This window comes from Hypomesus transpacificus, chromosome 14, assembly GCF_021917145.1.
Source record: "Hypomesus transpacificus isolate Combined female chromosome 14, fHypTra1, whole genome shotgun sequence".
Classification (NCBI taxonomy): Eukaryota; Metazoa; Chordata; class Actinopteri; order Osmeriformes; family Osmeridae; genus Hypomesus; species Hypomesus transpacificus.
Genome location: NC_061073.1, coordinates 15,991,840 through 16,014,876, shown reverse-complemented (window position 1 = coordinate 16,014,876; position 23,037 = coordinate 15,991,840). Strand labels below are relative to the sequence as shown.

Below are 23,037 nucleotides of genomic sequence, written 5' to 3'. Positions count from 1 at the left end.
CTCTTATCCAGAGCGAGGTACAGTAAGTACAGGGACATTCCCCCGAGGCAAGTAGTGTGAAGTGCCTTGCCCAAGGACCCAATGTTATTGGGCTTGGCCGGGAATCGTCCGGCAACCTTCTGATTACTAGCCCGATTCCCTAACCGCTCAGCCACCTGACTCCCCCTAGACCCATGCAGTAATGTATGACTTGACTGTGATGCGTTCTGGAAAGCAAGAGTGTCATCCAGTGGATCCCAAACCTATTTTTCCATGACGCCACAGGTGGTCGCTGTTTTCATAACATTACACCGGCATGTGTGTTTTTCGTAGACAGAGCCTTCTGCACGTGTTGGAGCTGTCCCAGCGGCTCATCGTCATCATGTTTGAGGGCCAATCCAAACACATGAGCAAGGAGATCATTTTTCTGCTCAAGGAGCACGAGAAGCACCTCACCGTGCTAACATGGAGCAACTACTCAATTGTAAGGCCAAGCAAACCTACAGCTCCGTTCAGTGTTGAAGATGTTGTATTACATAACTTGTTTGTGAAATATATAGATAGATGTACAGTACAGTTACAGTAGTAGACCATATAATAGTCTATATTTTTTGCATATTGCACCAAAATCAAACGTTTTATCATGCTCTGTTCACACCAAACGCAAAGCGAATTATTTGCACGAATGAAGCGAATTTTCGCTGTGTTCATTTGTGTTTATTCGTGCTAATCGCTAGGAGGCTACCTTTATTTCTCGTGGTCAACTATGTCCGAAATGTCTACTGTAAATAAATACAAAGTAGTGTCGTATAGCAGAGGATGCCCACATACAGCTACAATACTCTTGCCCTTCATTTCTTCTAAAACGTCTGTGACATCTCAACACTGATAAACTTTCGCGACACAGCTTCACGCAAATTTTTGGTTCGAGTTGAAAATGTTCAATGAAACAAATTATATTTAAACATTAAATACTTGAATTTTGCTTTACATTTAAATCATACAAACGGCTCTGGCTCTCCCTGTTCCAGCTCATCAGCTTTCTCAATACCTTGATATGTTTCTCTCACTTTTTTATTTACTGGGGCAAAAAAGGCTGCAATGTCCCTTCCTCGTTTCATGATTAATAGTAGAAGAAGAAAAACAAAGTGTAATTTTTTTATTCATTTTTTTATCTGTCAGTTCAGGGGGGCCACAGGGGGGGGCAGAGACCTTTTTACAGGGGCACTGGCCCCTGTAGGCCCCTGTGTAGAACCGCCCCTGTTGACTGTACATGTAATCTCACCGCGCGAATAATTTGCTTCGTGTTTTGTGTGAACACAGCATTATTCTAGAACTCCTTACCCAAAAGCCCACTAGTAAGCTTTAACTGATGCCCAGTATGGTGTTATTACAGACCCCATCCTCAGTGTTCTGGAAGAAGCTGGCCCTGGCCATGCCCCGCAGCGTAGTCCTCCACAGTCACGCCGCTGGAGACCCTCAGACCCTGCTCCAGGACGACAAGGACCCCATGCTGACCCTGAACCCAGACCACCTGGAGTACAGCCCAGACCCAGACCCCTCAGGAGACCTAGGTAGGAACACCAAGGACCAGCCGCCATAGCATCAACACAGTGATGTACGCTGAGAATTGTTGCATGACTGTTGTATTATTTTATATACCTGTCCACTTAGTATTAGTTAGTATTAGTTTATTTGACTTTGAACCTCTTGTATAGTATAGTTAGTCTTGTTCAAACTTACACCACTTATTTAAGATTTACTAATAAATGTTGAATGTATTCACATTCCTGCCAAAGTAAATTACTTGTCTGGCAATTAAAACCCTTTTTGATTCTGATGATACTTGCTACCTGGAAGTGTAAACCGGTGCTTTTCTGGCAGGTGTGCGCTTGCCTGTATGCAGGGCGCTAACTTCCAGAGCCCCCAATCTTCCCGCTGCTCCTGCACCAGCGACTAAAGCTAGTCAGTCAGACATCGACGTGTCAGACTTGGGCTCTCATAACTATGGATCCCCCACGGAATTCTACCGCCTGGTTACAGACGAGTACGTGTAACCTGGACAACCCCCGATGATCTGAACTCCAGGCTCAGTCACTCACAGAGCGCTGTGGGATCAACAGCTGTGTCATCTCTCTCACAGTTTCCAAGTTAAAAGGTGTTACTGTATTTTAAATGTTATTGACATTTGAACAATTCTGTTATTTTTACTAGACGTTCCTTTTATATTTCAATAATCCATATACAAATTTCCATTTATCATAATTGTTGCAAGTGCTATAGTGCTTTGATTTTAAAGCCATTGATTGTTATTGTTAATAATTGGTCAATTTTTATCAGATTTCATATGGTTCCGACATCTTCAGATGTAAAAGACACATTTGATATCCCCCCCAGAAATATCTTGCCGAAATTGTACATAAGAGCTCAAACTTTACTCAGTTGTTCCCGTTCTACTCCAGCAGAGGGCTGAATTGAGTCAGATGTCTCATGCAAATATGCCTTATTCAACAATGGATTATATCAATAGAATAACATGTTTCTTATTCTTGTCCATATCATATATCTTTGTGTTGTCAGTATGATATGAATGTGTATGACTGTGTAAAGAAGATAAAAAAAGAAAATAAATTGAGATTATACATTCTTTCATAGCTTTGTTGTGAACATTGTATTGTTCTTGGTTCAAACTGAAACCTGTCTGGTGACAAGGCAAGACATGAACTCCGCCCTGTATGAAGGAGGGTGTGTCGGGCAAAAGCCTGTATGAATCCTGTCTGGGCAGAGGCAGGTAGGAAACAGGGAGGGACAAACAGGGTTACAAAGCCTAAGGCACCGTCTATGTTCATACTTTGCATGTTTATTGAAACGTATGCATTTTACATCGACAGTTACCTAATAAAAAGTACATCCAAATCATAAAAAATGTATTCCATCCACATGCACACATACGTACGTCATAGATGTGACGTTAGGAGCAGAAGGGATGCATATTTTTAGTGTGATGAAATAACTAATAACAGGCACTGCATTGCAATACCAAAGTTAATGTATGACATTACAACATCAGCCTGGATTACATTTCATACAGTTTTTGACTGTATTAACTAATTTATTGTTTAACATTTCTACAAAATATGTACTGCAGCAGGCCCTGAAAGGGGATCTATATTCAATAATAAACTCCATCCAATACTTGAAAAGAAATTTAGAAAACAGCTCTTTTCCCCTCATTATTATTCCATACTTTTTATGTCTATACAGGTACACACATCAGTAGTTTTGGGCATACAAACATCTATGAAAACATACAATTCTAACATTCAACTGGAATTATACCTCAGTGTTCTCCAGACAACTTAAACCTACCAAAAATATAACACAGAAGAAAAAAAAAAAAAATATATATAAATCCAGAGCATCTAAAAAGCAGTGATTACCCCCCCCCCCAAAAAAGAATGCACTATTTAGATTAGATACTAGAGAATGTGTTTTTATTTAACAGAGCCAGTCTTTCTTACAATTTCCTCAAGCCTGATAGCTAGTCACCCAGGTACGTAACTGATGGGATACTGACGATGTGTAAAGACCTACAGCCACACAACAAGGGCCAAAGTCTCAGGCCTTATCAGCACCATAAACAGCCCAACCTAGGATCTGTACCATATTCTAACTGGGTGTATGAAAGGCAGGAAAAACTGGTTACATGACTTACATCCATATACATGTTACGATGAGAATCAAATCCCTGATTACTTTGAACATAAAGCAATTATACAGGCTAAACTGGGCATTAAGGGCCTTGTGAAATCAGAATAGGGAGTCCATTAGAGGACCCCCCCCACACAAGGTCCATCTTATTGTGACTTGCATTGCACTTAGTGTTAAGTCCTTTCATTCCAAGTGCATGGGAAGAGTCCACGTGATCTTCCTCTGTTGTGCATGACTTAAAATCACCAAACTGTTCATTAGCTATGCCGATCCCAAAGATATTTACATTTAGCAGACGCTCTGTAAGTACAGGGACATTCCCCCGAGGGTGAAGTGCCTTGCCCAAGGACACAACTTCATTGTGAACTGCCAGGAATCGAACCGTCAACATTCTGATTACTAGCCCGATTCCCTAACCGCTCAGCCACCTGACTTCCGAGACCTTGCACGTATTGTTCTTTTAGATTGTCAAGTCTGCAAAGTCGTTCCGTGTGAAGCCTTTCTGCAGGAGACAAATGAGAAAAACAAGTGTCAGCGATGTTTATGGATAAACAAATGTCACATCCATGTAGGGTTTGATCCTGGGACATACTAACAACACCTGTCATTCTCTTATTCATTTGAATATCACAAATAACCTTTGAGACTAGCTTCATTATTCATCCAGGTTTGACCCAAGGCTGTTCAACCTTTTAGAAGTAAACTCCATCTAGCTTGCAGACTAAGTGAACAAAGAAGTACTGAGTTGTTGGGACTTGGCTGATCAGGAAGTCTGATAAAAGCCACAGACCCGGGAGCGGCATGTTCCTATCCTCTGCCAGACCACTCCCTACTAGGTGTGTCTGAGTGATTACAAACACAACACAACACATGAGTGAAAACTGTTACGAATCTCAAATGCTGAACATGAATCACCCTGTTGTGGGTAATACAGGGTATGGAATGTGTCCCTTTCTGACGCTGAGAAAGAGAGAGAGAGATAAGGATTTGAAAGAGGTGAATATGACTGAACGTGAGGATTTCAGTAAAACGTCATAATGTGTTTGTGTGTGTGTGTGTTTGTGTGTGTGTGTGTTTGTGTGTGTGTGTTTGTGTGTGTCTGCTTATCTACGGGCAGGGATATGGTAGAACAGGAATGTGATACGCTTAAATGTGGAGCAGTTAGAACACAGAAATTCTACAGGGAATATCCTCAGGCATCATTATTTATACATGTTCCCAACACCTGCTGTAAGTTCATTTTATAAATACAACATGCTGCAGAAGCAGATCCAAAACATTGACTATCATCTCCCAGAAAGACCTCTATGAACCCCTTTCCCGGAATGTGTCCTTAAAACATCGGCAGTAGCGTCAAAGTGAGAGTAAAACTTTCACAGTGATTCGGTGTAACAAAATGGCCTCTCTTCTCCACACAGTAGCGTTTTGTAATTACTGTGATTATTAAGCTTGCTTATTCTATGTAAAACTCTGTTGTATGTGTCGTATTGCTATGTTGTATTTTAAGTCGCAGTTGTAAATGAGAACTTGTTCTCAACTAGCCTACCTGGCAAAATAAAGGTGAAAAAGTTCAGGTCACTAACCTGTTTATAGTCTTTGTGTAGCTTCTTGTACTGAAACATGTTGGAGAGGACAGTAGATGCTGCCTTGGAAGCTTTCAATTTCCCAGGACTGGAAAACAACAGAGGCAAGTTAACAATGAGCGTCTGTCTATGGGCAGCGAGGGCATGCAAATCCGAGGGAAATTCAGTGTTCAACCACATGATCTAGGAGGTCTCTCATTTGTGAAGAACTATCATTTTTTTGGGTTCACTTTGTATATTTGTGTAGGTCTATGCATATAGCTTTGTGTAGGTCTATGCATATAGCTTTGTGTAGGTCTATGCATATAGCTTTGTGTAGGTCTATGCATATAGCTTTGTGTAGGTCTATGCATATAGCTGCAAATGAACATGCTTGCATTCCTTCTTCACTCCATACCTGCTGTCATGGGAGTTCTTGATGGCCACGAGTTTCTGCAGCCCGTCAAAAAAGGTGATATCTCTAGCGGCAACAGAGCTGCTTGTCACCAGGTTGTTCAGGGTGCCACAGATGTTGACAACCACTTCGCTGGTCGGCAAAGTCTGACGACCATCGCTAGGCAACTTGGACACCAAATTGTTCACCACCTTAGTAGCTGAGGGCACAAACATACTTTTTGTTAGTCAAATAAACGTTCTGGTCTTTTCTAGACAAGAGAGACAAGATTTCCCTGTTTCTTTGTTAGTCTTCTACAAATGCGAGACTCGCAGTTTTACTTTATGGCTCTCTGGGAGATGATTGGAAGTGGATTATTTTACGACTGATGCCGATGATAAAGAGAATGACCGAGGACACTGACCAACGTCATTCTTGTCCTTGGCGTGGCGGGACAGGTTCCGGAGGAAGCCAGTGAGAGATCGCAGCTCCTGGTCGTTGTTGGTCCGTAGGAGGTCCAGCACCACCGGCAGCATCCTCTCCTGCTCTATGGCCACACGGCTCAGCACTGATGCCCACTGGGGGGGAGGGGAGAACAGGAAAGGGGGAAAAGGGAGGAATGAGAGAGACGAAGCATGATTATTCACTGTATACTTTATACTATATATTGTAAATGCATATTCTATACTTATTTGGTCTTTCATAAATGTTGTATCCTTCTGACCTCCTGGATAGTGTTACCTATCTACCTACTGCTTTAACAGTGTGATTTCCTAGCTGGGATCAATAGTGCTACTTTACTCTGATCTCTGTGAACAACAAAACACAGCCTTAAAGTATTACATTTACATTTAGTCATTTAGCAGACACTTTTATCTAGAGCGACTTGCAGTAAGTACAGGGACATTCCCCCGAGGCAAGTAGGGTGAAGTGCCTTGCCCACACGGCACTTGCCCCCTTGCAGCAACGTCATATTGCACGGCCGGGAATCGAACCTGCAACCTTCTGATTAATAGCCCAATTCCATAACCACTCAGCCATCTGACTCCTAGGGCAATGGGCAGTAACTCAACAGAGGAGTGTTCTGATCTTAAAGCCGCTTACCCGCTTGTCTCCTGCTGTAACGTTCTGCAGGGCTCCGGCGGCGGCCTCGCGGGTCGTGGCGTTGATCTCACAGTTCTGCAGCACACGGTTGTACAGGCCCACAACCTGGGGGTGCCACAGCCACTCCAGCCCCTTTGGCTCTCGGGCCACCTCGGTGAACGTGGACAGGTCCTGGTTGTTTCTCTGTAAGAAGAGAGACAGGGTATGGAGTCACTTCAAACTACAAATGAGAAGATCCAGGGGTTAGTCAGGGGGTGTGGTTTGAGTGACAGCTGGACTGGATCCAGTCAATACATACGTTTTTGGCTTTTTTGCCCTGAGGGGTGAAGCAGCCGATGGCCTCGCCCTTAGAGGTGCTCTGAGCCCTAGACGGTCCCTCGAGACGCAGCATGGTGGACGGAGGCATCTCGCTGTACAGCTGGTAGGAGAGGTTCCTCAAGACACACACAGCATTCTCAACTCCCTGAAGACACACAGACACACACAATGGTGAGAGTTCAAAATCAAAGCAAACATTTTGTTTTTTGGGGGGTGGAGTTAGGGTTAGTCAAGGTTCTAAAACTGGTTGTTCCCATCCTTGATTGTGATTGGCTATATCGCATTCCATGCCGTTGTAAAATCCAGCATAACCTCACAGGTTGTCCTTATAACATTCTTTAACATTCCATATTACTGCGCATCGAATATACCAAATTGAAAAAGACGGCAAAGATGTCCATCTGGCTGTTGCGTGGCAACGATTTATGTAGGAACTATACTTTGTAGTAGCGGAAGAATGACGGTTTATTATTAAACTATTTTGTTTCTAATTGTTTTTATTGATGAAACCATATCAAATATTTGTAGTAACAGTTTTAGAAAAGCAATAAGCCCCGCGAGTTCGCGTCGTGCCTAACAACTCCACTTACCTGTTCTAAAATCAGCGTAAACCACGGCCTCTTGGGGCTTATTGCTTAATTTAGTCAGGTTTGAGACAGGTCCATTGTGCTCCGCCTCACCTTATCTTCCACCTTTTTGCTCTCCAAGGAGCTCTGGATGTAGAACACCAGAGCGTCGACCAACCCATTCGTTTCCCTCATCAGCTGCCGAGTTTTCTCGTTCACCGAACTCAGGTTCCTGGGGTCAGCAGGGTACATGAAGAAGCCACAGAATGAACATAACTCATAGTTACAAAAGCTAATTTACAGCACCTCAAGAATGGGAGAGACCTGTGGAATGTGGAAAACACCGAACAGAAAGGTGTGTGTGTGTGTGTGGTGCTGCCTGTGTGGTACCTGAGGCATCCAGTGGTGTTGTAGAAGATGTCCGTTTCGGAGGGGGTCTGTTGGATGCTCTCTGTGTCTCCGCTTCCTGACAGGGGGATGAGGATCTTGTCAGTCAGCTCAGGGAGGGTCTCTCTGGCCAGCTTCTCCTTCAGGGTGTCTTTGGAGGACAGGTTCCACAGGATCCCTACACAGATGCACATTTATTTGACCTCAGACAAGAACCAGTTTTTAAAGGATTCGTTTGTATTCAAATGTCTTCCTGGTTATAACTGAAAGAAAATCTGTCTTTTTGTATACGCCGACATGAGGTGTTCTGTGTGACCAATGATCTATGATTAATCTCATGGGAAAAGTCATGGAAATCAGTATACAGTCAAAACAGCTGTGTGGAGTTTCTCCCACGATACAGACATGATCGTCTGGATATCGAGACAAACCTCTTATTCCTCCAGTCTGCTAAAATGGTGACAGGGCCCTGATTCACAGAGGGAGTGGCACTGTAGGCTCTGCAGGCCTAGACAAATCCCGTACCGTCTCTCCTATCACACCTTGACAACCAAGGGCACCTCCTACTATGTACACTCACTCACACACCCAACCCAGGTCGAAGGACTGCTCCAACACTGCTCCCACACACACCCACACCACTCCTTGACTGCACACGTAAAAGCACCAACATAAGCACACTTTCCCTCCTATTCTGTATCAGGTTGACCTATTCGTCATTGTAAGACTTTTACGATAGAAGGTTTTATGACTTTTAGGTTTTATATATATTAAATGTATTCTGAAATATTGCTAACTTGATAAAAGGATGTTTTGCAATGAAGTGGTCACATATTTACATTTCATAATTCATCAGTAGCAAAACTTTCTTTATATGGTAGTTGTAATTCTTCATTAACAACAAACCAAAGAAAATGTGCTTTTGGTTTCATATAATATGTCAAATTTCTTTAAATAATGTGTATACACCTCGTAACATAAGACATTCCCTTAGAACAATTCATCACAGTGGAATTTCTAAATACGAAAAGCCCAATAATTATAATAATTTGCTGCAACCAGGTTATGCTGACGGACGAGAGCTACTACACAGGTACACCTCGGGGTCAGATGGCTGAGCGGTTAGGGAATCGGGCTATTAATCAGAAGGTTGCCGGTTCAAACTCCTGGCCGTGCCAAATTACGTTGTGGCCTTGGGCAAGGCACTTCACCCTACTTGAATCAGGGGGGAATGTCCCTGTACTTACTGCAAGTCGCTCTGGGTAAGAATGTCTGCTAAATGATTACATGTAAAAGGTCATCCTACCAGTGATGTTTTTGCGGAGCTCGTCGTCGTGCTCTTTCAGGGCTTTGATCAGGCTTGGGATCCCGTCCCCATTGATCAGGGCCACTTTGTTATCCATGTTTTCATAGATGAGGTTGCGCATGGCCCCGGTGGCGTAGCGCTGCACCTCTTCACTGTCGCTGTTGAAGAGCCTCACCAACTCAGGGATCCCCTTGTAGCGATGCACCTGGGCGAAGAAGAGAGGGAGAGTTGTCTGATGTTAAAACTCTGTGCAGCTTTAACAAAAAACACGCAGTCTCAGAGGGAATCGGACAGGTTTGTGTTCAACTGTTAATTATTTTAATGATGTACGCTTATTTGTGGACACGCAGTAGATTTCCTTCTTTTTTTTTTAAGATCAGACAAAGAAGACCAAGATGGCAGTTGATCCTTTTACCTCTTTCTTGGCATCGCTGTTGTTGTAACACTCGTGCTGGATGTACGCTGCACCCAGGACCTGGACGTTAGCTTCAGAGTCAGTCAGGTAAGCAATGGCTGTGGGCATGTCCAGGTTCTGGATCCTGTTCAGTAAAAGGAGACCCCGAAACCCTCAAATGAGTTACTTCATTGGCTAACAGGTGTATGGCAAGAATCCACAGAATGCTGTTGACAATCGCGTCAACAACCGGAAAAATATAATGATTTACGAGTGTAATGTATAATAGTGTGTCTGTGTGTTTGTATTAATTTCATCCCACTGTGGTCTTGTTAACCTCAGGTTGTTGAACAAAATATGAAGCCTGAAACTGCCCTAGTGACACACCCAAACCAGTCCTTCCACTTTGGAGCCCCATCAAAATACAGCTCATGTGAAATGTTCATCACACACTCTCTCACTGAAACCTCACACTTAAACTTCCTGATATACCATTACTCAGATACTGCCAAAGTTCTGAAGATGTTTCGCTTTCTGTGCAATTCCGGGTTAATTCTGACACAGTAATTCAGGGGTAAAATATTACAGAAGCAAGGAACTGAGAAGACTGACGCTGAAGTCTTCTCAGTTCTCATTTCAGCTCTCGCCCCAACTGTGCAATACTTGTTTACACAGGGTCATCTACCTACCTATCAAATAGATTTAGATAAACCATAGACTGTTCCAATTGAATTTCAGTCTGTTCACTCTACTGTCGAGGGGAAGGGTTAGCCATACTGTGTAATTTGAAGTTTTCACCCTTCGGAACTCTGTCAATTTAACAAAACAATGCTGTGTGTTTCAGCACAGATGGAGCTTTGAGACAGTGGTGATGACCATGGTCGTGTCTTACCCGTTGAGGTGACTCATGCTACCAGTGAAGTCCATCCCGTCCACGACATCCATACCCCTGCCCACGCTGTGGACACTCTTAAGCGACATGGCGCGGGACATGGTCGGTCGCTGTTGCATGATCATCATGTTGCTCTGGGAACCGGAAGGCATGATAAACTCCTCCCCTCCATAGGCACTGCCCGCGGACGAAATCTGTTGCTGCATGACGGAGCCCCCAGACACGGAGCCCCCAGACATGGAGCCCATGCTCATGCGGTTGTTCCTGTTGTTAATCCGGCTGATGGTGCGGTAGGCTGGGCCCTTGAAGGAGTGAGTCTGGACCATCATCTCCCCCTCCCCTGCAGCCATGCCTCCACCACGGACCAGGGTCCCACTCACGGAGCCCCCACCTTGCCTCATCTGGGAGCTGTAGCTGTTGACGGAGCTGTAGTTTGGCTGGCGGACGAAGGCGGCGTCACGGTCTGAGATCAGGCTGCCCTCACTGCCGTCCTGGGCCATCCAGGTCGTCACTGGGGAGGGCTGCTGCGGTAGGGTCTGCAGCCGCATGGAGCGCAGAGACATGGTCTCCAGATCAGGTCTGCTGAGGGTGCGGGTCATGGGGACCACCTGCTGCCTGGTGCCCTGGTAGCCCCCTAGACGTATGTCTTCATGGTGGTACACACTACCGCCCCCGCCTCCTCCACCTCCGCCCCCCATGCTCATCTTCTGGAACTGGCCCATGTCTACAGCTGAGCGGGAGGAGAAGCCACCCTGAAGCGTCTGGGACATCCGGGGAGCCTGGGTGAATGGAAAAAGCAAGAGTCAGATGGCTAAGCGGTGAGGGAGTCAGGCTAGTAATCAGAAGGTTGCCGGATCGATTCCCCGCTGTGGCAAATGACGTTGTGTCCTTGGGCAAGGCACTTCACCCTACTTGCCTCGGTGGGAATGTCCCTGTACTTACTGTAAGTCGCTCTGGATAAGAGCGTCTGCTAAATGACTAAATGTAAATGTAAAAGCAAGAGTCAACACAAGGTAGAACACGACCAGCGTGAGTCATCGCAATAAGGGAGTGGTGGAATGTCGTAGACTATATTGCCGCAAGTGAAAGTCTTTCACTTATGGTGACAAGGTTGCTCAACTGTAGGTGTGAGTTTGACAAAAAGTGGTGAATCACATTTAAAAGGAAAAGTGTCTGTCTACTGTTTTGTGAGGCTTGATGAGTCAAGACATCTTGTTGGAATTGTCTGTGATTGGCTACAGTGTAAAAGCATTACAATGTTCTCCAGTGCTACTGGAAATAGGATGGAATCTAGAGGGAGGACTTAAGGCCCGGAACGGGCTAGAAGGGGAGTGTGAAATACCACACTAGTGGACCCCAGAGAGGGTGACTAGGCTGTGTGAAACCAACTGAACGACAGTGATGTATCAGTTGTTCATGAAAGGACAGAGTCATGCAAGCAGACAGGTTTGAACACGGGTGGTTGTTTTGCTTTGAGATGTGGGTCTGTTCTACTCACCATGACTGGCCTGGAGGTTGTATTCACATAGGACTTGGAGCTGAACCCTGGGCTGTAGGTCGAGTATTTCATAGTTGAAGAACCACCATATTCTAGAAATAAAGATATATGGATATTGCTTGAAATAAATGCATTTATTAGCGATATTATGACAGATTATGAAGCTAAGACAGTACAATTGGCTATTTAAGTAGAGGAACCCTCTGACAATTGTTTCTCTAAAGTTTATAGATTTCTATAAAACCTACTGATTGAATGATTCTAGCTGGATCATATTCTTTATCATGATGATATCTAGAAAGACTAAGTGGTTTCAAAAGGACATTTGGGAGTTGCACTTCCGGAACAAGCTTAATGACCTGAAAAGGTTCTAGGTACAGTACCAACTAGGCTGTAAAGCAGAAAAGGTTGGCTGGATCACAAGTCCCATAAATTGTGTCACATCTGTCAGCCACTGAGACCATAGTACACTAGCCTATACAAATATTTTCATGGAATGCAGTAACATATACAATTCCGTCACAGCCAGACATTCAACACCTGATCTGCTGAACTGCATGACCTCACTGGGTCACCCAATGCTAGCAGTGTGTGCTCTATGTGCTGTTCTTGCACCAGTCTTACACTCTGGCTACACTCTGTCAGACTCCCTCCATTAGAACAGCACTGACAGCAACAATCCCCGGGCTCTTAGGAGACCTTATGTGGCATGAACACACTTCATATCAGGAGCAGAAGACAACCAGCTCACTGACATTGGCCGGGTTTTCCAGATTTGTTAAGAAGCTCTTACCGCTAACATCTTCTTAAGAACGTTCTAAGAGCGAATCTGGGAAACCCGGCCATTGTTGGTTACTCAAAATCAGGACTCTTGTCTCAATACAATGTCATATTCAGGGGCAAAATGTCAGTTGTTGTAGATGTCATTTTCCATGTGTACAAATAACCTACTGTTAACCATGATCTGAAAGCCTGAGGCATTGTGTACACTGTTCAAAGGGGGGAGTGATAGTGAGCAAGCCTTCTTATGGTGCCTAAAATATTTTGAATGACTAGAAGATATTTTTATGTAACATCCTGTCAAGGGCAACATGTGGGGAAGAAATGAGGACAACAAAATGAATCATCTGATCACATGGCAAATTGTTCATGTTTCAGCAAGTCCTTTGTACAGTGAGAATGTAATTATTTGTGAGAAATGAAAGGGAGGGGCCAGGGTTGGCTGACAAGGCTTAAGGCACGGCAACAGAAGAAAGACGAAGAACCGGTAAGAAAAGGAGACACGCCCTGGCACAGCCCTAGTCGTTCTATGACAACCTGCAAGCGCTTACACATGCAGTATTTTCCCTCCCAACCAAGAGCCCAATCAGAATTCCTGTTCTGTTGATCACCTGCTCTGTTGTAACTTGTATGAAAAGCGGTTAGTCCTTCTTGTGAATGCATAGTTGCAAATGTTCCCCTCTGGGTGTCCATCTGTGAATGCTCTTTCAATGTTCATACAATTTTAATAAGCTTACACCGGAACCTAAAATCCATTCAGATTATGAACACTGTTGTCACAAGATATTTCCCCCTAATGTTCTACAGACAATCGGCTATCTGCTGGATGTGATATTACTGTCTGACTGATTAAGCTAATTGTCCCTCAGCAGAACCCAGGGCATAGTCGTACACCTGGTGGTTGATGGACAGACGTCCAAATCTCCAGTTTCTCTAGGCTTTAGGGTTAGGTGGCTGAGGCGCGCTTTTGAAGTAACAAACAGGAGGACAGATTGATGGCATGTTTATAGGCTGTTCACCTGGATACCAGGACTTGCGTGCCTTTTTAAATTCCACACAGCAGAAACAGCAGGTACAGAGAGTGGTCTCTATCAGGATCCTGCCTTGTACCAGAAATAATGCCTGTTCTGGGGCAAAATCCATTACTCTCTGTAGATCATTCACTGGACCATAGTCTTTGCTTACACACTACACATGCACTGTAATGTATGTCAATACAGTGAACAAAATACTATAAGCAAGTTAAGTACGTGAACAAGCAAGTCAAACTGATAAAAAAACAATCACAATGCTCATTGCATGCCAAAGTGCACTCCCAAATTACATCTTGTTCATACACATTTCCTTAGACTGCTGCTTGTTATTGCATTTTTACAATCTTGCATCATCAAGTCTAAAGTATTTTAATGCCAAAAACGTAAAAGTCCTTCATCTGGACATCTCACGTAACAAGCTCAAATTCAGCTTGCTTTGTCCCTGCCAATGGGGCTTTGAAACGAATTCTTTGACATGGCTACACACCTCAAAAGCAGGTGTCCTTGAACTTTCTTCCTTTAAATGACCAGAAACCTGACCCCTCTGAGACTTTCATTCAAATCAGTTATCTGTGAGTTCATGAAAGAAATGCTTGTTTTGGAGTGTTAAACATTAACCCCTTTCGTTGGTGGAAAGCATGAAGGCAATGGGTATTATTTATTAGGTCCAGCTCACTCTAAAAGTAAATGGTACCATTTTCTTCAACTTTCTTAGATGTGAGAAACAACGAGCAAGCTGACTGGTTTGAAAACACAAACACACACACGCACGCACATACACACGCACGCACACACACACACATTTACACTTACTAGCAGGTGAACACGCACGTAACCCCTTAGAATGTTCGGTCTATTAGAAAACATCGAGACTGGGCCTACTTGAATCATTCGTTCTACGCGAAATTTTTAGTGACAGGTATTAGTGAAATTGGAGAGCGACGTTGTAGCCTAAGGCTGGTTGAATCTTACCTGAGGAAGCAGAGTTTACTGTTGTACCGTTCTGTCGAGGAAGCGAATGGCTGGATTTCTCCGCGATCCTCATTTGAACCTGCTGTTGGACCCTCTTTGCTCTGGCCATCTCATCCGTCCAAGTCCCCCCATGTCCGAGAAGATTCTCAGAGGGGACCGCGTACGTGCTGACGGAGGTGTTGGGCTGTAGAGCGGAGCAAAAAACGTTTTCTGTAGAGATACTCATTGTGGAATTTGGTAAGTCACAAGATCGGAAAGTTCCAAGCACTCCCCGACCGTCCTCAATTTATAAATACTTAAGTATTTATCAATAAATATTGAGGTCCTTGTCTCGTAGTTGCTGTTCTCTGCTCAGTAAAAATGCAATTCGGAAAATGACTACGCCGAGCAGGACTAGATTGAACAACGGGGTGGAGTCTATCCTTGAAATACCTGACCCAGGTAAAACAAAAGGGAGGTCGTTTTTTCTCAGACGGGTGCACCATGACAGATGAAAAACACATGAATTGATTTATGTATTTGAGCAAAAAAAAATTCTATACATCTTCACGATGGAATTGTAGGCCTACTGTAGTCCTACAGTCCTGAAGTTCATCCCTTCTTTTTTGTGTTTATTAGAAGAGCGGCTGGACTCACAGACGTCCTGTCAAGTAGGCCTCTTAAGTTTTAAAGAAAACTGACTGTAATAACAACAATTATCTACGCTGTGAGATGTTAATATTGCCCCTAGATAACATTACTAATAAATAACAATCCTAATCCGTGAAAACATCTAGCGACAGTAGACAACAGAAAATGCATAACTTACCATGAAGGCTTACAGATACAGAAGGCTGTGATAAGTTGCTGTGTCAATAGATGGGCTCGATGGGGTCTGATTGAATGTTTTAAGTGATGAGGTTATAGACTAATATAGTCAACGCCCCAAATGTTTCCTGCCCCAAACATAGTTCATTACTGAGACATTGTCAGAACTGTAACATAATCACACACCCACACACACACACACACACAAACAGAGAGTAATGACTCAAAAAGAGGATGGTGTTTGCATTCATCACTTGTAAATGGGAGACAAATGAAGAGAGTTTAAAGAGAGAGTAGGAAAGAGCAAGAGAGAGAGAGAGACAACTAGAAAATTGACAGCAGTATCGCACCTATACTCTATAACTATACTCTATAACTACCCCCCTGTTTACATTGTTTGCAGAACACTGTTCCTTATTAGGGTTCTATTTTTTAGATAGGGTATCAGATATTGTTTCAAAGGTATAAGATGATTTCACGTATGTGTTGCTACTAATGACAGCAATGGGAAGTATTGCATCAGGTTGGCAGAAGCCAGATATTCAAGGGTGTTTCTGACTGGTGTGTTGGTGTGAGTGTGTGTTTGTGTGAGTGTTTGAGTGAGTGGGCGTCTGGGAGATAAGGGTGGAGCTGTTAGCAATGTTATCCACCCCTTACTTCTCAGTAGGACAGGCTCATGGTAATAACTCATTTGAATAAAACAAGACAAACAGAATGTTCTGTATTTCATTCTGGATGAAGGAAAGGAGTCATATAGGTGTGGCAGCTGCTTTTTTTCAGGTAAAAGTCATATTAAATAGGTGGGGAGGGATATCTCCACAACTTGGTTTCAAACAAGTGAAGCTGGGTGTGTTCTCTTCGTCTCTAAGAAGAGGTGTGTGAGTTTGGACATTGGTTTTCTTTTTGTTCCTTTTGTTCAAAGGTTATCATTAGAGTGCCCTCAAAGTTTAATGAATATAATGAATATAAGTGAACCTGGGCAGTGAACCCATAGCTGTGTATTCTGTTGTGCTTTGGCCTGTAGTGGTTGTAAAATGCTATGTGGATATACTCAACTCCCAAATTCAACCTAGGTACACTGGCATGGGTTTAATTCTGAATGCAGACAAGAAAAAAACACTTTAACCATGTTTAGCTCTGTGGAAACCGCTGTGTAAATGACAGAGGATAAAAGTAACAGCACTGAACGTTGCACCACTGGCGTATGCCATTGATACTACTCTGCCCTCTAGTGGTGAATAATGAAAATGCTGAACATACCACAATAAACTGCATAATCTATAGAGACGGACCAAATAAGGTCATACAAATTGTATACTCATTGTACACACACATATAAGACGTAAACAGGGTAAACTGACTATTAGCCTTCAGACAGCAATAAACACAAACATGTTAAAGCCAAAATATCTTTATTAGTGCTATTTGTCAATGATTAAAAACAACAGAGAACAAAATCCACGCTAAATCATGGTTTTTATACAGGAGGGACAGATGAAGTCAAAAGTGTTGGAGAAACTGTAAAGTAAACAGTTTATATGTTAGAAAAACAAAACACACAGGGGTGAGAAAATGGTAAACAGAAGTAGAACTGTTACTTGACACAGCTCCACTTGCTTATAACAGTGGGGCAGTGTTACCCTGAACATATGAATCCCTGCTCATGTCAAAGATACGTACTTTACAAACGTATACCAAAACTGTCCAGGTGACATTTTCAGACAAGTCAATGTTTTAAAAAAGAAAAGGAAATAAGAATATATACAGTTTATACAACCATAAAAGAACTTTCAAAATACTTCACACGGAATAAAAAAGAGACGACAAATGTTTAGTATGAAGCATGATCTGTCTTTAACTACTGCACGATGTGAAATACTCTAAAGAATTCAACACAGACTCAAGCAACAGTATTAGGTGTGTTGTCAATCACACACAAAGTGGATTTCTATTCTTCAATAAAAACGCTGAGGGCCATGTACAAACTGTAGTCCCACAATACAATAAAAAGTCAAAGGCACAACCACACAAACATGACGTCACTGTCCCTTCTTGTCTTGAGTTTCTGAGCGGTGTGTCACTTCAGACCCCAGTCTGTTCTCAGTACACGGGGGTACTATTGCGAATACCACAGCAGAGAACCATGGTGAAGATCATCTCAAAGATCTACGGAGGTTAAACATAGAGAAGGAAGCATTCATTAAACCTATACATTTGGCACTTCATGGTATCTCGTCCAGGCTTGCAAGCTCATAGTTATGGTAGTAGGTAGTCTTGGCTCAGGTGTGTTTCACCATTTCACCATGTGGGAGTTTCTAACTACAGTACACAAGCCTTGCTGGGATACTTACCATAATGACTGCCACCACCAGCGCAGCCAAGCCAATCAGGTAGAGCTTCTCAGAGAACAGATCCTTCAGTTTAATGTGACAGCTCTGAGTAGGAGAGGAAGGAGGGCAGCAGCCAAGTTATCATGACAAACAGGGAACAGTACTTCAGTGAACGTGCAGAGGTGACACATACTGACTGCATTTCAAATATAGGAAAAATAACATACAATTATTCAGATTGTGGCCATGAAATCCCCTATTTCCTCAATGGACATACATAAAGATGGGAAACGCTGTAACTTTAAACTGCATGTGTGGCACAAACATACCTGAGATTTCAATAAGGCATCCTCAACAGACTTTTTGGGGCACAAATTGCTTGAGATTGCTGTGAATAGAAGACTGTCATCTCCTTTCCCACAGCAGTGCAGCTGAGGAAGGGAATAGCCATAAAACTGTCAGCCTTTTTCTTTTTTTACAACCCTCCTCAAGCACATCAACATAAAAAGCCTCAACACCTTCCCCTGAAACAGTAATGTCATTGTCAACCCAGGTTAAGGTGAGAGAGCCTGGGGTTAGGGTTAGGTACCGTCTCGTGGAAGACCTCCAATACGTGAAGGGCAGCTTTTTTACTGGGCGTATCGGATACTTCCACTGCCTTGATATAAGCTGAGTCATAGAAGGTGATCAGTTCCTTGGAGATCTGGGGAGAACACAGAGGACAGATTTGGTTAGGTCTGAGCCTGACAGGAAATCAATGCAGAGGACGAACACTCTCTCCGTAAGTGTTGGTGACTGGGGAATAAGGAACCCGCTAATGCCTCTTCCTGGTCCTGTCACACTTTCATTCAGATTGCAGGGTTTCCCGCAGAATTTTGACAACGTAGTTAAGGCGGCAGGAGTGTGTTGGTTAGGCGGCCACCTTCACTGAAAAGTGCCGCGGGAAACCCTGGAGTGGCTCGTTTTCTGTAAGTACACAAGTGGGTCTACGATTGGCATCGGACACAATTTGCGAGTGTGATCTGACTCACAGTTTCTCGGTTCATGAAACCCCAGATTCCTGCAGCCACCTCGCAGGCGAAGAGAATAACTAAACAGAAAAAGAACTGAAAGAGAAGAAAAAAAAATAGCATTCATTTTTTTTCAATAAGCAACTTACTTTTAACCTTCACTCATGGATGTATATTTGGGCTTTGATTGCTAAGCGGAGCTGTTCAGAAATGTGGAGGAGCGCGCCCTCTCCTGGACACTTACCGTTCCTAAGAGACACTGAGATTCCTGAATGGCACCATAACAACCCAGGAAGCCAACAAACATCATCACAGCCCCCACTGCTATTAGAATGTACACACCTAGAAAGAACAAAAAGTAAACATCCCGTCAGTGACATCCCCTTCAGCCCGGGAAGAATCTCATACAAAATGTCAAAGAATTTGTGAAGCCATACAAAAGCAGGCCAACATGCAGAAAAGCAATCATCACCAGGTGGCAGTGAGATAACGCTCAATCCCAAGAGAAACTCTTTTCATTGTGTAGTGGACTTCCTTTTGAATGACTCGCTTGTGAAGCGAAATGACAGGCTGGTCAGGAAGGGAGTGCCACCCAGATACCACAAGGGAGAGAGAGAGAGAGAGAGAGAGACAGAGAGAGAGAGAGAGAGAGAGAGAGAGAGAGAGAGAGAGAGAGAGAGACAGAGAGAGAGAGAGAGACAGAGAGAGAGCGACGGGTGAGAGAGAGATAGAGAGAGAGAGAGAGAGAGGAGAGAGAGAGAGAGAGAGAGAGAGAGGGGGGGTGGGGGGAGAGACAGAGAGAGAGGAGACAGAGAGAGAGAGAGAGAGAGACAGAGAGAGAGCGACGGGGTGAGAGAGAGATAGAGAGAGAGAGAGGGGGGGGGGGGGAGGGAGAGAGAGAGAAGAGAGAGAGAGAGAGAGAGAGAGAGAGAGAGAGAGAGAGAGAGAGAGAGAGAGAGAGAGAGAGAGAGAGAGGGAGAGGGAAAGAGAGAGAAGGAAAAAGAGAGAGAGAGGGGCGGAGAGAGACAGGGAGAGAGAGAGAAGAAAAAAGAGAGAGGGGTGTAGAGAGAGAGAGAGAGAGAGAGAGAGAGAGAGAGAGAGAGAAAAGGGAGAGAGAGAGACTGAGAGAGGAACATTTCTCCACCTCCCATCCCCCACAACCAATCCCCCCCCTCCACCTCTGGCCTCAGCATCAGCCTACCCAGGAAGCAGCAGGATCTGGCCTTACAGAACATACACACACACTCCACATAATACAGGGTGAGAACTTCTAATGCTGCCTGGCAGAGGCCACAGACGCAGACAGTACCAGCCTTGACTGTCTCAACACAACTCTCTCTCTTAATCCCCCCCTGCTCTCACACTCCCTGACACCCTTCCTCCCAACACTCCTCGCCCCCTCTCCTCTCCTCTCCTCTCCTCTCCTCTCCTCTCCTCTCCTCTCCTCTCCTCTCCTCTCCTCTCCTCTCCTCTCCTCCTCCTCCCCTCCCCTCCCTCCCTCCCTCCCTCCCTCAACCTAAGACCTTCTTCATTGTTTCCTCTCTCTTTTTCAGGACTTGATGTTTTTGTTGTAGAGAGAATTGGCTGCTTGGGCCAGCTCAGCTATGCAGTAAAGCAGCATTATTTCCACTATCCTCCATTACTATGACAACACCCTTTAAGGCTTGAAGGGTATTGAAATTTCTAGGGAGACGGGCAATGTTATACCACCAGGGAAGTTCATTTATTTCTAGCTTCTCAATGTAATCTTCTGGGGGAAGAAAGGCTGACGGGCACCAGCTAAAAGCCTATTTGTGCTCCTACCCAACAGAGCCCCCCTTATGTCCCCCCCACAGTTCAAACACGAGGACACTATCGACCCTGTCACACTACATCTAGACTTGACATTAACATCACAGTGGAGAAGAAACACATTTGATTTGAATTTGTAGTAAGGCTGTGATCCCTCGTACAAGAACTGCTTTTAGAAGACCATATCAGAATCAAAACGTGACACATTTGCATTTTTTTTGCAAAAAATAAGATATATATTTTGTTCAGTGATGCCAGTATAAAATGTTGTTATACTGGTAATGGAAAACACCAAGACAACCAGTACAGAGTAAAAAATAAATACTTGAAAAACACAAAGTCCAGTAAAATTCATAATTTAAGGTCGATGAAAGCAAACAAAATGAACAAATGAAAAGAGAACAAAGCACTTTCTGATGACCTTATCGCCACACAATAGCTTTCTTCCCTCATCACCCTCTCAAGACCTTTTACCAGCCACTGAAACTATCCATCACTCCCTTGTCCCTGTTCTCCTGCCGTTCTGGGCAGTCACATTAAAGGGGACTTCACTGAGGACTGAGTACGACTGACTGGAGCAGCAGTTACTGCCAGCGGTAATGATTTCAGCGGCTGTTAGGAGGTAGGAGTGAGTGTATTTTCAGTCCTACATAAACACCGCTTTGGAGTGCCAAGACGCTAAAAACATCCACTCCATACTCTAATTTGAGGAGTAATGAGCAGATGTATTTGAATTATGCAAGGGCGTATGTTTGAGGGGAAAAATAAAGAGAAGCTTCTTTGATCTCTCTTGGGTGGGCCTCTTTTACCATAGCAGCTCTCAAATCAAGAGAGCGTCGCTGCACTATAAAAAGCATGGCATCCAGAGGGTTCCTCTTTTCAGTATATATTTACTGGGAACATACGTTTGGGAGTGGACAAGCCAACATTTAAATTAATGGGTGAACTTGAAGATTGGCTTCCACAACAAACAGAGAACATGACCCTTAGAAACATTTAACTGTGGGTAATAGCTTGTATGTTTCTGAGAGCAAATCTATAGAGTAAGAGGCTGTGAATTACATGGGCCTCTATTTATGGATAGGATATGGGATTCAATATATGCTGAAAAGCACATGCAACTTCTTTAGAGGTTCATTCAGTTGATTTACCCGGAGGATATATATAGTCTGCTGTATTTCATCCGCTGGAAGTTGTATTGTGGCTTTGTTTGAGCTATGTGCCCAGTTTATATTCCCAACGTCCAGTACCCACACATCTAAACATTTGCTGCCTCATCTGCCCATAACATTTGAGCTTAAGACCATAGATGCATCTTGACACGAGTGCACATGTGAGGGTGTAAGTGTGTCTAGAGGAAGTGTAATGCAGTCATGGTATGGTGTCAGAATGATAGTAAGAGCACGGTCGTTGTGCCCTGGCCTGACAGAAGGGCACACTAAGACATGCGGATCTACGTGTGTCCTGTTTCCTGGTCCTTACTTTGAGGTCAGTGCCTATTTTGGGGGTTTACGCTCAAGTGATCCTGGCTGTATGTGTAGAGGGCCTTTGTGCGGCGCTAGCTTGCATGGCAGCTCCAATAACAGGCGCTTCCTTTAGGGAGGACTTGAACGTGAGGTTAATGGACAGGAGTGGAAATAGAGCCATGGAGAGGAGGGTGTGGGAGGGCACTGGGAGTCAGGGGAGGGGTCGAAGGAGGCCAAGCCACACACAGCAGACAGTAAAAAGGGGGTCAGATGGCTGAGCGGTTAGGGAATCGGGCTAGTAATCAGAAGGTTACAGGTTCCATTCCCCACCGTGCCAAATGATGTTGTGTCCTTGGGCAAGGCACTTCACCCTACTTGCCTCGGGGGAATGTCCCTGTACTTACTATAAGTCGCTCTGGATAAGAGCATCTGCTAAAAGACTACATGTAAATGTAAAAGAGGGGGGTGATGTGTTGTTCGGCACAGAGGCTGTACATCTAAGCCCTTTTTACAAACCAATCTAATTACTGACATTCTAGAAACTTCTGAAGTGAAGCTCTGATTGAAACCAAGTACAATTGTGAATTAGGCGGAAATGATGACATTCAGCAGACACATAGAAACACGAGGAGCAGAGGTCACACTGACGGCTAACTCACTGATGTAGAAAGTGCCTGGAGCTTGGTTGCCTTCGAACTGTAGAAGGAGCAGGCTGCTCGTCTGGTTGTCATGACGA

General features: G+C 44.0%; 3 protein-coding genes across 4 annotated transcripts in view; 1 reads left to right on the top strand and 2 right to left on the bottom strand.

Moving 5' to 3' along the window:
• The window catches only part of sigirr (single immunoglobulin and toll-interleukin 1 receptor (TIR) domain), a 6,544-nt gene extending 3,358 nt beyond the window's left edge, over nt 1-3,186 (top strand). The window contains 3 exon segments of the mRNA XM_047034531.1: nt 313-463; nt 1,376-1,553; nt 1,864-3,186. Of these exon segments, the coding sequence (XP_046890487.1) occupies nt 313-463; nt 1,376-1,553; nt 1,864-2,036 (502 nt within the window). The 3' untranslated portion in view covers nt 2,037-3,186.
• pkp3a (plakophilin 3a) lies at nt 2,820-15,809 on the bottom strand. 2 transcript variants are annotated; one of them, XM_047034512.1, is made up of 14 exons: nt 15,706-15,809; nt 14,898-15,081; nt 12,112-12,203; nt 10,614-11,392; nt 9,743-9,866; nt 9,328-9,532; nt 8,025-8,199; nt 7,749-7,866; nt 7,049-7,213; nt 6,751-6,933; nt 6,071-6,224; nt 5,671-5,866; nt 5,274-5,361; nt 2,820-4,192 (listed from the first exon to the last, which is right to left on the bottom strand). In XM_047034512.1, the coding sequence occupies exons 1-14, from the start codon at nt 15,706-15,708 to the stop codon at nt 4,151-4,153; spliced, it is 2,508 nt and encodes an 835-aa protein (XP_046890468.1). In that variant the 5' UTR covers nt 15,709-15,809; the 3' UTR covers nt 2,820-4,150. The 2 variants fall into 2 exon arrangements, with proteins under 2 accessions (XP_046890468.1, XP_046890467.1); XM_047034511.1 differs by lacking the exon at nt 15,706-15,809 and having other exon boundaries at nt 14,898-15,289.
• A 1,290-nt stretch (nt 15,810-17,099) lies between these two features.
• LOC124477025 (CD81 antigen-like) overlaps nt 17,100-23,037 on the bottom strand; it is an 8,498-nt gene continuing 2,560 nt past the window's right edge. The window contains exons 2-8 of the mRNA XM_047034539.1: nt 22,961-23,037; nt 19,289-19,386; nt 19,066-19,140; nt 18,624-18,737; nt 18,364-18,465; nt 18,056-18,139; nt 17,100-17,870 (exon numbers count right to left, since the gene is read on the bottom strand). The exon at nt 22,961-23,037 is cut by the window's right edge and continues 38 nt beyond it. Of these exons, the coding sequence (XP_046890495.1) occupies nt 17,805-17,870; nt 18,056-18,139; nt 18,364-18,465; nt 18,624-18,737; nt 19,066-19,140; nt 19,289-19,386; nt 22,961-23,037 (616 nt within the window). The 3' untranslated portion in view covers nt 17,100-17,804. The remainder of the gene's footprint in view (nt 17,871-18,055; nt 18,140-18,363; nt 18,466-18,623; nt 18,738-19,065; nt 19,141-19,288; nt 19,387-22,960) is intronic.

Bases quoted from the DNA above. Each gene is read 5' to 3' on its own strand.
- pkp3a (XM_047034511.1), bottom strand. From the start codon at position 15,123: ATGAGTATCTCTACAGAAAACGTTTTTTGCTCCGCTCTACAGCCCAAC. The intron at 8,200-9,327 runs GTAGGATGACCT...GCATCTGTGTAG, and splicing joins GCTCCGCAAAAACATCACTG to GGATCCTGTGGAACCTGTCC. The intron at 7,214-7,748 runs GTGAGGCGGAGC...GTGTGTCTTCAG, and splicing joins GCAAAAAGGTGGAAGATAAG to GGAGTTGAGAATGCTGTGTG.